Source organism: Aquarana catesbeiana, linkage group LG04 (assembly GCF_042186555.1).
Source record: "Aquarana catesbeiana isolate 2022-GZ linkage group LG04, ASM4218655v1, whole genome shotgun sequence".
Lineage (NCBI taxonomy): Eukaryota > Metazoa > Chordata > Amphibia > Anura > Ranidae > Aquarana > Aquarana catesbeiana.
The window spans coordinates 327,900,981-327,915,949 of record NC_133327.1 but is presented as its reverse complement, the minus strand read 5'-3'; the positions used below and the strand labels follow the sequence as shown (position 1 = coordinate 327,915,949).

The 14,969-nt window shown below is 38.6% G+C and overlaps 1 protein-coding gene across 2 annotated transcripts in view; it reads left to right on the top strand.

Moving 5' to 3' along the window:
• The first annotated feature begins 536 nt into the window (after positions 1-536).
• TBX18 (T-box transcription factor 18) overlaps positions 537-14,969 on the top strand; it is a 55,082-nt gene continuing 40,649 nt past the window's right edge. The window contains exons 1-3 of one of the 2 annotated variants that reach the window (XM_073626890.1): positions 537-1,064; positions 4,507-4,699; positions 8,153-8,254. In XM_073626890.1, the coding sequence (XP_073482991.1) occupies positions 845-1,064; positions 4,507-4,699; positions 8,153-8,254 (515 nt within the window). In that variant the 5' untranslated portion in view covers positions 537-844. The remainder of the gene's footprint in view (positions 1,065-4,506; positions 4,700-8,152; positions 8,255-14,969) is intronic. The other variant, XM_073626891.1, reaches the window with a different exon arrangement.

The window sequence follows — 14,969 nt, the reverse complement described above, 5'->3', positions numbered from 1 at the left end:
GTATTGTAGTATTAATACTGAATTAATAAGATTAATAAAATAGCGAAACATTTTCAGCCATAAATATTCATTCTAATTGTCCAATCATGTGAAAAGCCAATTCTTCTCCCCCTATTTGGTCTACACATGATTGGATTGGATTAGTTATAGTGATCATTCACACAATTTGATGTGTGCAGCTTCTTTTTTCTTTTCTTTTTTTTTTTTTTTTACTCCTTTAGTAAATCAGTGTCGATGCGGATATATTGGAGTGTCCAAACTTTCTTTGCAGACCTTGAGATGCATGATCAGCGAATTCTCCCCATAGTTAGTATGAGAGCAGATTTTTGCCTAGACTAATGAAGGCTGCTTGGAAATGATGGGCTGTGAGTGCAGTATTGGGTGGGATGAATGAGGAATAATAATGAGGAGAGCAGGGTTCCAGGCTTGGGGACATGACAAGCTCAGACCTTCCTCAGCCTAATTTGGAAGTAGGTCCGGCTCTGCACTAATGATGGCACTGTGATTGGTCCGATGTACGTGTGATTGACACATGTGACGGCTCCTCCCTGTCCTGCAGCTTTATTGTCACTAATGAAGCAAGTTCTTCCCGGCCCTCTCCTATCCGAGTGCTGACAGTCCCAGGCTACAAATTTCAATTAGCAGCTCTAATTTGTGTCCGGGGCTCTGCAAGCCGTGTCAGTGTGTCCTGGCCCGCCGGACGAGTCACAGCTTGGAGGAGGAGGGAGACAAGGAGAGGAAGCCTTCACATCCCAGTGTGGGGGGACTGAACATTCCCGGGACTTATACAGGACTGGATTACACCTAATGCCTGAATAGAGCCTGAAATCTGCACCGGACATACATGGCAGACAAGAGGAGGTCACCTTGTACCATGAGCCTCAAGGCACACGCCTTCTCCGTGGAGGCTCTCATCGGGGCTGAGAAGGAGAAGAGGAAGAAGAAGAGGAAGCTGGAGGATGGACATGGCGACCGGAGTTCTGCAGAGGGATCCGAACTTCTCTCCGGACAACAGTCCGCGGTCACCGACCTGGATCACTCTGTGTGCGGGATACTGGGAGCCTGTGAGTGTACCCCCACTCTATAATAGATGTAACCCCACCCCCCCCATAGATGTACCCTACTTCTTCATGATATATGTACCCCCCTTCTATAGTAGATGTACCCTACTTCTCTATTATAGATCTACCTCCTTTTTATAGTAGATGTACCCTACTTCTCCATAATATATGCATCCTCTTTCTATAGTAGATGTATCCTACTTCTCCATAATATATGTACCCCCTTTCTATAGTAGATGTACTCTACTTCTCTATCATAGATCTACCCCCTTTCTATAGTAGATGTACCCTACTTCTCCATAATATATGCATCCTCTTTCTATAGTAGATGTATCCTACTTCTCCATAATATATGTACCCCCTTTCTATAGTAGATGTACTCTACTTCTCTATCATAGATCTACCCCCTTTCTATAGTAGATGTACCCTACTTCTCCATAATATATGTACCCCCTTTCTATAGTAGATGTACCCTACTTCTCCATAATATATGTACCCCCTTTCTATAGTAGATGTACCCTACTTCTCCATAATATATATACCCCCTTTCTATAGTAGATGTATCCTACTTCTCTATCATATATCTACTCCCTTTTCTATGATAGATGTACCCTACTTCTCTGTGATAGATCTACCCCCTTTCTATAGTAGATGTACTCCCCCATAGATGTACCCTACTTCAAGCTCTATGATAGATCTACCCCCCTTTCTATGGTGTACCCGCCTCATAGATGCACCCTACTTCTCTATGATATATATACCCCCTTTCTACAATAGCTGCACCAACTTTTTCTATAATAACTATATCTCCTTCTCTGTAATAGATGAATTCCCTCCTCTACATATACTCCACTAAATGTACAATTAAATGTACCCCCTTCTCTGTAATAGATGAATTCCCTCCTCTACAATCCATGTACTCCATCTCTGTAATAGATGAACCCCATTCTTTAAAATAGATGAACCCCTTCTCCATAATAGACGAACCCCTTCTTTATAATGGATGACACTCCTTATCTATAATCTATGTGCTCCTTTAAATGTACCCCTTTTCTATAATAGATTAACCCCCATTTTTTATATTAGACGAACCCCTTCTCCATAATGGTTGAACCACTTTTCCATAAAACATAAACCCTCCTCTCTATAATCCATGTGCGCCATTAAATGTACCCCTTTTTTTAAATAGATGAACCCCCTTCTCTGTAATCCATGTGCTCCATTAACTGCACCCCCTTCTCTATAATAGATGGACCCCCTTCTCTATAAAAGATGTAACCCCTTTTCTTTATAGTCCATGTATTCCATTAGATGTACCCACCCGTCCCCGTCTCCCTCTCTCTATACCCTACTTATAATAACTGTACCTCCTTACTTATAGTAGATGTACCTTCCTTCTCTAACAGATATACTCCATTGGATGTAATACTTCATTAACACACTGCTCCAGGAGACACACTGCCCAGGGCAAAAGAACTACTTTCCCTTCACTAAGCAGAAAACTGTACTTTTTTCTCTTTCTCCTCACTTTAAAAAAAAAATCTTTTAAAAAAGTCAACTTTTTTTATCTTTGTATTTCGAGATATATATATATATATATATATATATATATATATATATATATATATATATATATATATATATATATATATATATATATATATTTATATAGATCTATAGATCTATAGAGAGAGAGATAGAGAGAGAGATCTATATATCTATATATCTTCGTATCTCTAAAAATATTTCAGTATGTTTTATTATATAAATTCTTGACTCTAAATATTTTCTATATATCTCTAGGGCTCTATTTATCAATGTTTTCACTCAAGGTTCACACATTTTTTTTCAGAACGCAGAATTCTATTAGAAAATGTGTGAAAAGATATTTACACACTAATTAGATACAGACATAAGGGTTTATTTATCAAGGTTTTTACCTATGATTCACACATTTGTCAAAACGTAGAATTCCCTTAGAAAATGTGTGAATCTTGGGTGAAAACCTTGATAAATAAATCCTTATGTCTGTATCTATATATGTATATAAATATCTTTGTCAATGGCTCGCTATCTCTGTGTATGTATATCATTGACCTAAAGTTAACTTCGTTGATGAGTATCACCTAGAACGCGACACTATGTACATTTTTTTTTAAATTGTATATTTTCTCCAGCAAAATGGACCCACTAATTATATGCGTTCTATAAAACATATCTAGCTTTGAAAAATCCTCACTTGGGTTACATTTGATTTGAACCATTACATACACCGAATCACAGGCCCATAATGTGTTCTTCATTTTAGAATTAAAATCTTAGTATTTCCCCCAGATAGAAATGAAAAAAATTAGGATGTTGTAATTGTCAGTGAACATGGATACATTTTCCGACGTTATCAAAGTGAGGGATGGTATATTTATGCATATTGTTGTGATCACATTTTTTGACATCTTGCTAAGATTGTCATGACAAAGTTACAAAATGTTTGCTGTGTGGTGTGATTGGTACAGAACGATGTGTACCGCTAACCTGATGGGATGGAACTCGTATCTCCTCACACCTCTGAGCATAACCTCTCTATAGAATGCTAGAAAGAAAGAAAAAAATCTAGAATGCATCAAATATATTTTTAAAAAATAGTATATATGTGTATAAATATATATATCTCCTTTAACAAGTAAAAGAGCAGTTTGACAGATTTATGGACTACATATCTATCCTTTGATTGGATATATATATATATATATATATATATATATATATATATATATATATATATTCATATAAATATAATCATCCAACAAACAAAATATATAAAAAACGTAAACACAATCTCCAATCAGAAAAATATTTACTTCCACATGGAAACTTCTGTATAGTGAATGTAGCGATTGTACAGTTCAAGCATCCCTGCTCTTCATCAAGCTGTGTGGACAGAATATCTATATCTATAGCTCAAAAGATGTTTTAAGGGTTGCAACACTCCAGGATATTTTATCACACAAAAATAAAATAAAAAAATAAATATGCAAAACGGTTTCAAAACTGTCCCCAAAATACTTTAGTATATTTATTTATAAGACAAGACATTGGATTGGGCGGTACACCCCATGTGTGTGTGTGTGTATATATATATATATATATATATATATATATATATATATATATATATATATATATATATATATATATATATAAATGTTTACATTTATTTTATTTTATTTTTTTTTTCAATGTATTTATTTATTTGCATACTGATGCTTACACGCTGTTGCTCCCATTGAGTTTTATATTTATGTGTCAGAAGCATGTTTTTCATACGATATACTACTAATAATGTATAAATATACAGCTGTCGCCCTGAGATGTGTGGTTATGCTCCGTGTAGTAGACCCTAGACGGTGTAGGTTGTCCCTGACTCCCGACCCTTGTGTCCTCCCAGCAGCTCCCAGTGAGGACTCATATGGAGGAGTGAAGGCAGCAGCTGTCTCGTGCAGTCCTCCCCTGACGTCCCCCGTGGTGTCGGCCCCGGTGGGCTCCTCTTCCTCGGTGATTCGTGTTGATCTGCAGGGAGCAGAATTATGGAAACGATTCCATGAGATCGGAACCGAGATGATCATCACCAAGGCCGGGAGGTGAGAGATCTCTTCAGTCTCCAGAGCTAAGGCGATGGAGGTCACTCTCCAGGTTTCCAATCCTCGGTGGAAATGTTGAGGGAGATGTAAGGAACGCTGTGAAGTAGCTTGGTGTAAATGTACATGAGCCAGAGAGCAGCCAAGCCTAAAGCTATCCATCATCATGCTGGATGTAGGGTGATTGCCAGGGGGCCAGTGACATCCTCCTAGACATGTCTTGGCTCCCTGCTTCTTGGTAGAGGCCAGCTATTTCACTTAGAATATTTCCATCATGATGTATTTGTTGGATAAACACCATGCACTGTTAATCACCTCTGCCATTACCTAGACTACAGCCTGCCCCAAAACCTGAATTTCTCACACCATTAAGGGATATTCACCTGGACCTGAGGCCATGAGGCCAGCATCTCTGCCAGTAGTAGAAAATAAACAAGACCAAGGATAAAAGGGAACCCTGAAGCTGATTTATGAATCCAGGAGGTGTGATGTGCTCATAGTAACTATTTAGATTGCAGCTCTCATTTTTGGCAATGTACTGGTTGCTTTAGGCAACCCATTTTCCCTCCACGGTGTTCCCTAACCTACAGGTTCATTCCTAGGTTTACAAGTATATGAAGGCTAGTCTGGGTTGTGTGATAACAGTGCCAACAGTGTGTCAACAAATGTTGCCTTAGGTCAAGATATGAGCTTACTTCTGATTTAGGAACTGCTTAGGACAGATTGACTTGGGTCTCTGACTCAATGATTCTGCTAAGGAACACATCCACATAGATTTCCTTCCTAGCACTGATGTCACCACTTTCACCCTGATCATCAAACAATTGCTGATCTTACAGATGTTTACAATAAGCGTTTTGCCTCACTCCCCAAGGAGATCGGACATCTAGATTTACATATTTGAAAGATATCAGTATAGGGTCCCAACACCTAAATTGAAACTTACAGCATGATGAAGTGACTACAGATGGCAAGTCTATTTTATCAGCCTTTAACATGGAGCTGAGTCTGTGTAGTGCTCATTAGAGCGAGATCCATGAATTCCGTCTTCTTCAGAAAAGACATGGTTCAAAGACAGATGTACAAGGAAACCTGGCTATTATACAAGGAACTCAGCTTATTAAAGATTGCAAAAACATATTTGATTAAATCCATGTGTTACAGGCTACATTTCAGTGCCTCTATAACAGTGATCTAAATGCTGTTCCAATCGGCACAATGCAGCATTTGTCCAGTGGATTTTCAGCCAAAGGCTGTGTGTTTTACAGGTGCACAGACTTAGAAAATATGAAGACATTTTCTTGGCTGTCAGTGCCTCTGTAGAGGGTCTGCCATACACCGGGGGCTCTAACTGGACACAGAGTCTTCATAAATCTTCTCAGAATCCACTGGAGAGTACTCCTATCTGGAGGCCTGATGTTTGCTGCATCCTCAGCAATCAGGATATGGGGGTTTACAATATATTGGCCAGCTTGTTACTGGGATTACGTCACAGGGGAAAAGGCAATATGCCAAATGGCCAACACAACCAATTGGCAATTTTGTTTCATTGTATTGATTTCACTCACTGATAAGAGTTGGCATTTGATTGATTTCTGCGAGGCTGATCAAACAAACGGGAAAAAAATGAATATACAACTGGAGTTGTTGTCTCTGACAACCAATCAGATTTTGCTGTGTGAAAAATGAATCAGGAATTTGGATTGGTTGTTTTAAGTATCAACTTAATTTGGTGCTCATTTTTCATTTTGTTTTGATGAATTAGCCAGTTTGGGTCATTAGGCCTTAAGCATTATTTTTATTTCATTAAGTGTCTCCTCAAAGCCATACTAGTCTTTCAATCCGAATGGTTGTTTAATGGCAGCCTAGACAGGCTGACTTAATTTTCCCCCTAGGAAACCAATTTCAGTCTGGAAAGAGATGTTGGGCCCATTCACACCAGAAACTGCACACAACTGAGCGTTTTTGACTGCAGGTTTACATGCATTTGAAGTGAAATTTGAAGCGCGATTGACGTTCGCTTGACGTGCGCTTGAATGCATTTTGCATACGTTCTGTGGTGCGTTTAGCACTGTATTTGCAGTGCATTTTTCTATATGCTTTTGGGTTTAGCTTTCTTGGCTTAAAGGGATGCAGTGCAGTGCATTTGAAGCACATTTGTAGTGCGTTTGTAGCATGTTCCCTTCATTTGCGGCACAGAAAAATGCAGCATGCTCTACTTTTTTTAACTGTGCTGAACTGCACTGCAATGATGTGAACTATGCCCATAGGATTACTTTGATTCTGGGCTGTCTATGCATTTGGAGTGCAGTTCAAAATGCATCCAGCTGCAGCAAACTGCATCCAACTGCGTTCAAGGTAAAAAGAGCCCTTTAACCACTTGCCGACCTGCTCATGCAGATATACTGTGGCAGGTCGGCTCTCCTGCGCAAACTTTTGGACCTGTACGTCAGTCCACAAAAGCAGGATAGCAAGTGCGCAGGGCAGGAGCATGCCCGTGGGTCCTGCAGACTCGATGTCCGCCAGCGGCACGCGATCGCGGAGAGGAGAGGCAGAACGGGGAACTGCCTATGTAAACAAGGAATTTTCCCATTCTGCCTAGTGACATGACAGGGATCTACTGCTCCCAGTGATTGGGAACAGTGATCTCTGTCATGTTTCGGTAAGCCCACTCCCCCTACAGTTAGAATACGCTGTGGGAACACACTTAACCCCTTGATCACCCCCTAGTGTTAAACCCTTCCCTGCCAGTGTCATTTTTACATTGATCAGTGCATTTTTTTTGGTCCCCAAAAAGTGTAATTTGGGGTCAGATTTGTCAGCCGCAATGTCGAAGTCCCGCTAAAAATTGCAGATCGATACTAGTAAAAACAATAAAACAAAAATAAAAGTCCCTAAATCTTTCCCATAGTTTGTAGACCCAATAACTTGTGCGTAAACCAATCAATATACGCCTATTGCTTTTTTTTTTACTATAAATATGTAGAAAAATATATATAGGAGAAACTGATGAATAAATAATTTTTTTTTATATTTTTGTTTTGGATATGTATTATAGGAGAAAGTAAAAAAAATAGTTTTTTTTTTTTCAAAATTGTCGGTCTTTTTTTTGTTTATAGCACAAAAAATAAAAACCGCAGAGGTGATCAAATAAGACCCAAAGAAAACTCTATTTGTGGGAAAAAAAGGATGTCAAATTTGTTTGGGTACAGCATCGCACGACCACGCAATTGTCAATTAAAGTAACGCAGTGCCGTATCGCAAAAAATTCTATGGTCATTAAGGGGGTAAATCCTTCGGGGGCTGAAGTGGTTAAGAGTTAATTTTTGCGGTTTGGAAACAAAAATCACATAGCAAAATATTTTAGGTTATTTCATAATCTGTCTATTAACATAAAGACAGATGATTTACATGCTTTTAAGATAGAGCTGTATAACATTTAAATCTCTATTACAGGCGGATGTTTCCAGCTATGAGAGTGAAGATCTCTGGGCTAGATCCACATCAACAATATTACATAGCCATGGATATAGTGCCCGTGGACAATAAAAGATATCGGTAAATATGCAACTAATGTGCATGTGTACATTTGCTGTAAGCTGTCACTCAAATCTGCTTTGGAAGAAGCTTGCTGAGGGTATTTTAGGATGTAGTGACGTGTGTTACATATGATGATTGCTGCATGAGAATGCCTATATGTGTATATGCAACATCTGCTGTTTAGTAGTGATGTGAAACATTATTATTTTGGTCTCTAAGGATCTAATTCAGCGTACAGATTTATATGATTTAATTATACGTATGTGAATTATAATTATTTATGGCCCGTCTAATCCCCTTGCTTAGGGTTGTGTCAGGAATATTGATTGTACTGCATGACCAAACTCTATTTGTAACTTTTTTTTTTTTGCAATGCAGCATAAAAGCCTAAAGTGGAAGTTCAAATTGTGTCAGTCAGCAGCTGTTCCTAAATCTGTATATATCTATAGATATCTATATCTATATAGATATAGATATCTAGATATAGCTATAGATATCTATACATATACATCTATAGATATATATGTTTGATGTGTGTTTATATTCAGTTTTGCTTTTCATGTCTGAGGTTGCCAATTTATGTTTATATCAATTTTGCTTTTAATCTTTAGGCCCATTGATTTATGTTTATATCAATTTACTTTTAATGTTCGCATTTGCAGATTTGTCAATGTTTTGTGGCTGCATATTTGTTTTATACAAGTTGTGGTTTTGGTGATGGTGTGATATATATATATATATATATATATATATATATATATTTTTAATAGTCTTTCCATATGGCAACTTCAACAGAAATTATATAATTTATTTCTTCTTAAATTCCCTAGAAGTTTACTAGGTAAGCGTCAATCCCTTCATACAGCAGCTCCAATGTGAGATCACAATTAAAAAAAGAGTATTAAAAAAACACAAATACATCTATTCGTCTGCCTGTCTGGGTATATTTCTGAATAACGTTTACAGCTGCTGCAAACAGTGGCTGATATATTAAGAAACCATAGGACCATTCAACTTTTAGGTGTCCTATCAGGTTGAGGGAAGTGTCATCAATTGATTTATTTGATTGTTGAATTACATGTTGTGATTTTAATTTATTTCCTCTTATCCTGATTAGGTGTTTGAAAGGAAAGCAGGTTGGCTGGTGCAATAATTCTTTTCTGAATCATCCCCATGATTTAACTTGTCCATTTGAAATGTGCTCTTTGGCAGTGCAGTTATGGTTGGATTTGTACACATACAGCTATAGAATGGTTTCTGTATATATCATTCAGAATCAGGACAATGTAATTGCTTGCAAAGTATGTGAGTGCTTAGAGTAATTGCTGTTTTTCAGTGGTAAACTGTTATACGGTGTACATGGAATAGCATATTCCTAAGTGGCATGGACATAAATTACAAACATGAAATACAGCAGCATAACATTTGTATTTGTGATGGAATAACAGTGTCGCATTTGTATCAGAACTAGTCTCTTGTCACCGGGAGTGCAGTTCAGTGTTTTATACATATGCGTTTATACATATCTGCAAAACATATTATGCGCTCCACTGGGAATATTAGGGAGTATAGTACAGTTTTCCATACATATATTTATTAACTGTTATTTGTTTCTACTTTAACAGACACATGTATTTTATAGGTGGATTTTACATCATAATTTCTGTTAGTACAGTGCTCTTTAACCTTTGTAGTCATTTAAAATGTTAACTATCTGCTTTTATGTTATCCATGGCATTTACATTTTATGAATGATGAATGCCAAGATTTATTTTACAATTTGCATTTTCTTGAGAAGATCATTTATGTTACCTTATGTAACACTGGAAGTACTTGGTTACAGTAAACTGCCATCATTATTACATATCTAAGCCTAAAAAATACATTGTTTTTGAAAAATATTATGCTTTATAAAAACAGTAATTTCTGTAATGCATTGAGATAGTAAAGGTCTACCAATTGACCCAACTGAATGAAGGTGAATCTGTGAAATATAAGGGTCTCAGTGTAGAACAGCAGACTCTACTAATGTTAAAAAAAAAAAAAAAAATGTTCCTATTAAATTCATGCTATCCATACTGAGTAAACAGCTGTGGAAAAAGCAGGAATTTTAGAATCTTTAATTTAAATATGTCTCCGCATTGCAGAATGCTGCAAAGAAACTGCATTTGGCTTTACAGTGTGCTGTGCATGGCTGCTGCAATTATAAAGTATGGCTGCGTCCAAAGTGTAATTTGTGGCATTAGTTCAGATGTTGATAGACTCATTAAAAACACATTAGGGTTGATTTACTAAAGGGGTAGAGACTGTGCAAAGTGAATGTTCACTTTGTGAAGTGAATGTTCACTAATCCTAGTAAATAAGGTAGTCTGTATCCACAATAAATACCCAATCGTGTGCAAGAAATTAATAAAAACAGTATTTTTGCTTGCACATGTTTGGATTAAGTAAACACAGTTTCACGTTATTATTCCTTGCACAATAATCAAAGGCAACACAGATTCATCTTTTTTCTACCAGCTATCACTTTGCAAGTGATTGCGATCTCCAGTACCTTAGTAAATCAACCCCATTATTTTTAAGTGAACAAACGCATGTCTAAGTATGATTTCTCCTATTTAAGTCAGATTCTCCTTTGGGAGGTTTAAAAAGTGTTTAGCTAAATGGCTGTTTCAGATTGGTAAACCTTTAGCCAATCAACACTTATCACCTTGGAGGTTATTTATTGAAGCAGGAGGGTGCAAAATCTGGTGCAGCTCTGCATAGAAACCAATCAGCTTCCAGGTTTTAGGCTACTTTCACACTGAGGCACTTTACCGGCACTATATCGCTAAAAATAGCGACTGCAAAGCGCCTGTAAAGCGCCTCTCTTCCCACTCCACTGTGAAAGCCTGAATGCTTTCACACTGGAGCGGTGCGCTGGCAGGATTCTCAAAAAAGTCCTGCAAGCAGCATCTTTGAGGTGTGGTAGGAGCGGTGTATACACCGCTCCTACAGCGCCCCTGCCAATGGGCAGCACCGCCACCTTTTAACCCTTTTCTGGCCGTTAGTGGGGGTTAAAAGCGCCCCGCTAGTGGCCGAAAAGTGGCGGAAAAACGACGGTAAAGCACCGCTAAAAATAGCGGCGATTTACCGCCGACGCCCACCCGCCCCAGTGTGAAAGTGCCCTTACTGTCAAAGCCTAATTAAACAAGCTAAAGTTAGAAGCTGATTGGCTAACCTGCACAGCTGCACCAGATTCTGAGTGCACCAGTTTTAGTAGATCAACCCCACATTATTCTTTGTGCTGAAGAATCTGAAATGTGCAACAATTGTTGCATCACTAGAAAGCCCTTTAGTGTTCTTGAAACACTTACATTTAATAAAATTGTACATTTGATTTAGAAAAATATATATGTACTTATGGGAGAGTTTGAACAGTTAATTAAAATACCTAATTTAGAATGGGGGTTTAATGTGGGTTTACTTTTAGATCAGATTCTTTGTACCTGGGAAGAACCCTTGAACCTAGGTTCTAGGTCTACACAGGGCCTCCATTTCTACACATATGCAAGTTGACACTAAACCTCTTTATCATGATAGTTGCAGTCCAGTGCCAGAACCTTTGATGCTCATGGAGGCTCTGTCGGTGCTGTGGGGTTATACTATGCTGAAGAGAAGTTGAGGAATTATTTACAGCCTGGGCCTAGGAACCCCAGCCATCCCCAGTCACATGGGAAATTATACCCCCTTTATCATTTATTTCTTGAATTTCACTCAGTGCACTTGAATTTTGTCTACATTGAATCTACATTGCTGGATGATGTGATTGACATTGAATTTACATCAGGGGACATTGTTTATTTTCTAGTACTTTTTCGTGGTATGTGTGTTTTTATTTGCTATTTACATTTTTTGGTGAATAAGTAACAAGGAATATTACATATCCCTTACTCATTCAACTAGGAAGGAAGATGAATATCTGGGTGCTCCCTTATCCTAAAGGGAGCTTCCAGAATCCAATAGGTCCCCCGTAGACCCCCACATCTATTTTGGGGGACAGATTGTGGAAATAAAGACCCTTGTCTCCATCATATGTCCCTTTGAGAGAATTGCATGGGGTCCCCCTGAATATTCATAAATTATCTTTATCCAGGCATGAAGTCTGGATGACCAGGAAAGAGGGGAACAGTGAGTATGTGCCCTCTCCTAAACCATAGGAACCATACCAGCCTGAGGAAGGAGATGAGGGGTAGTTGGCAAAGCTTTCTCCCTTGGAAGGCACCTTGTTTCCATGTTGATGAGGGCAGGAGCCTCATCCCCACATTAGTTATTGGAATCTTATTGGAATCTGGAAGCCTCTTTTAGAAAAAGGGAGGCTGAAGATATTCACTCCACTCCCTAGGTTAAGTAAGGAAGGAGTAAGAAGTGCATAGTAGGCTCTGTTACTCATTCACAAAAAATGTAAGTAGTAGGTAACAGCATTCACACCATGAAAAGGTCCTTTACTGTCTCTTGATGTAAATCCAACACCAGTTAGATCATTCAGCCAACATGATGACCCATTGCTACTTCCTGTTGAAAATGCTAGTGCTTCTGGAATGTAAAGACAGGAAGTGATCTCAGGTGATGTCATTGACCAGGATCCATGACCTGTTTGTTTACAAACAAGCCGGCAGAGAGCTGTCATGTGGAGATGGTATTGCTAGCACTGCTAAATGACAGATTTGTTGATTGGATAAAGGTTTGTTGATAAACACTAGCTGGCGAGGATCTTTTATTTAGCAGCGGTAGTACTACTGTGACTAAATTACATATCCCTGGCCACTGTTTCTGAAAAAAAAGTCACTTTAAAAGGCGTACATCCTTCCACTCCACAGCACAATATTCAGGTTTAAAGCCAATATCAAGCCTTATAGTGCAGAGGGCTCCACTTTTTTATCATGTGCCCAGAGTTGGGCTTTAAAGCAATCCCAAAGAATGTTGTTTAGTTGATTTGTGTATTTTCATTGCATTAGTACTTGTCTGCCATGGTAGTACCAAGCTACACATACCCTTCTTTAGCAAATGCTTGCAGATTGGCCTTGAGAAAGACAACATGCTGCTCTTATAGACTTCAGTTGGGATTGCTGCTATATTTTGATTTAGCAGATTTTTTTCCTGGGATTGCCAAACCTCTTGCAAATCAAACTTTGCTTGAATTACTTATCCCTATATGTTGACTCAATTCACTTATATGTACGGCACAGTTATATTAAGTTGTTGAGTGTCTATGTACAATGCAACTCAAAAATATTCATTGTACATTCAAGTGCAGCCACTTTAAATATTGATATGTAGCTCCTAGGCCAAGCACAATCCTAATAATTTCTGAGTTAGGGATGGGTGACTTAATTATTGCAAAATTAATTGACTCCAATGTGTTTCATAAAAAAACTGCCAAACTTAATTTCTGAGAATTGAGAATATACAATGCAAATGTGTCAATTTGAGGCTTTGCTCACTATGCATCTGTCAGCTTATCTGGTGGGATTATAAAACAGTAATGATGTAGGGGCCATCAGGAGGGGCCAGCAGGGGTGACTGAAATTTTTCAAGCAAGTGAAGGTTTCACCTGCTGGAAAGGTAAGTATAAAGGTCTTATTTTACAGGGTGGATTTGCTATAAAATTTTTATTAGACGGGGTCTCTTTAACCACCTCAGTACCAGCATGTTTCACCCTCTTCTTTACCAGGCCTTTATCCTTATTTTGTCATATTTTGAATAAAAAATACTCCATGATACATGGAGTATTTATAGTATATAATAACCATTGGATTCTTCATTTTATACTTTTTGTTATAAAACAAAAATGCCAGCAGAGTCGGAAAACTTCTGAATTGGAAAGTAGATACCACAGGGTTATCTGAATTTTGACATCATTTTAGGCAATGGAGAAACATGGTAGTATTGAGGAGGTTAAAACATGGACTTTGGTAATGGTGCACTAGATACAATGCAGTTTATACAAAGAGTAATCAGGAGGTGAAGAGGTTACTGTACAGGTCACATACAGTGGGTGGGTGGAGATGAAAGAGTTATTGTAGAGATGTGCAGGAAATGTGTGATGAGGGGTAATATACTGGTCAGATCACAGACAGGATGGGGCTGACATATACTGTACTGTAGAGGAGTGAATGAGAGTAGAAGGATGGATTTTAATACTGTTGATACTGGATTGCACTGGTGCTGGCTGATACTCAGAAGGCTTTCTTTCCTCTACACTAATCCCCATCATCAGCCAGTAAAGGAACTGTCCAGATTCTGATCTATGTATGGCCACTGTGGTTGAACAGAAGTGATCTACCAATCAACTACTGTTCAGTTGCCCTGTTCAAAAAATTTCCCCTCGATCAGTGCTGCATTCTATAGAAGTCTCCCCACTGTCAGAATACAATAACAAAGCAGGGAGGATTCCCTAATCCACCACAAATATGTGAATGTGGGGAATTGGGTCAGTTACTTATCTGACACTTAAGCCTAGGACACACAAGCCGAATGTCGGGTGGCATCGGCTGGTTCATTAGAAACCGGCAGACATTCGGCCTGTGTGTATGGCAGCCGGTCTGACAGAAGCTTCTGTCAAAGGGTCATGACAGAAAAAAGTCTCCCGACCGCCTTCGGCTCAGCGCTCTCAGCCAATGGCTGAGAGCATTGTCCAGAGTGCTCTGGAGGGGGGGTTGGGAATGGGGGGGCGTCTCCCTGTCAGAACACA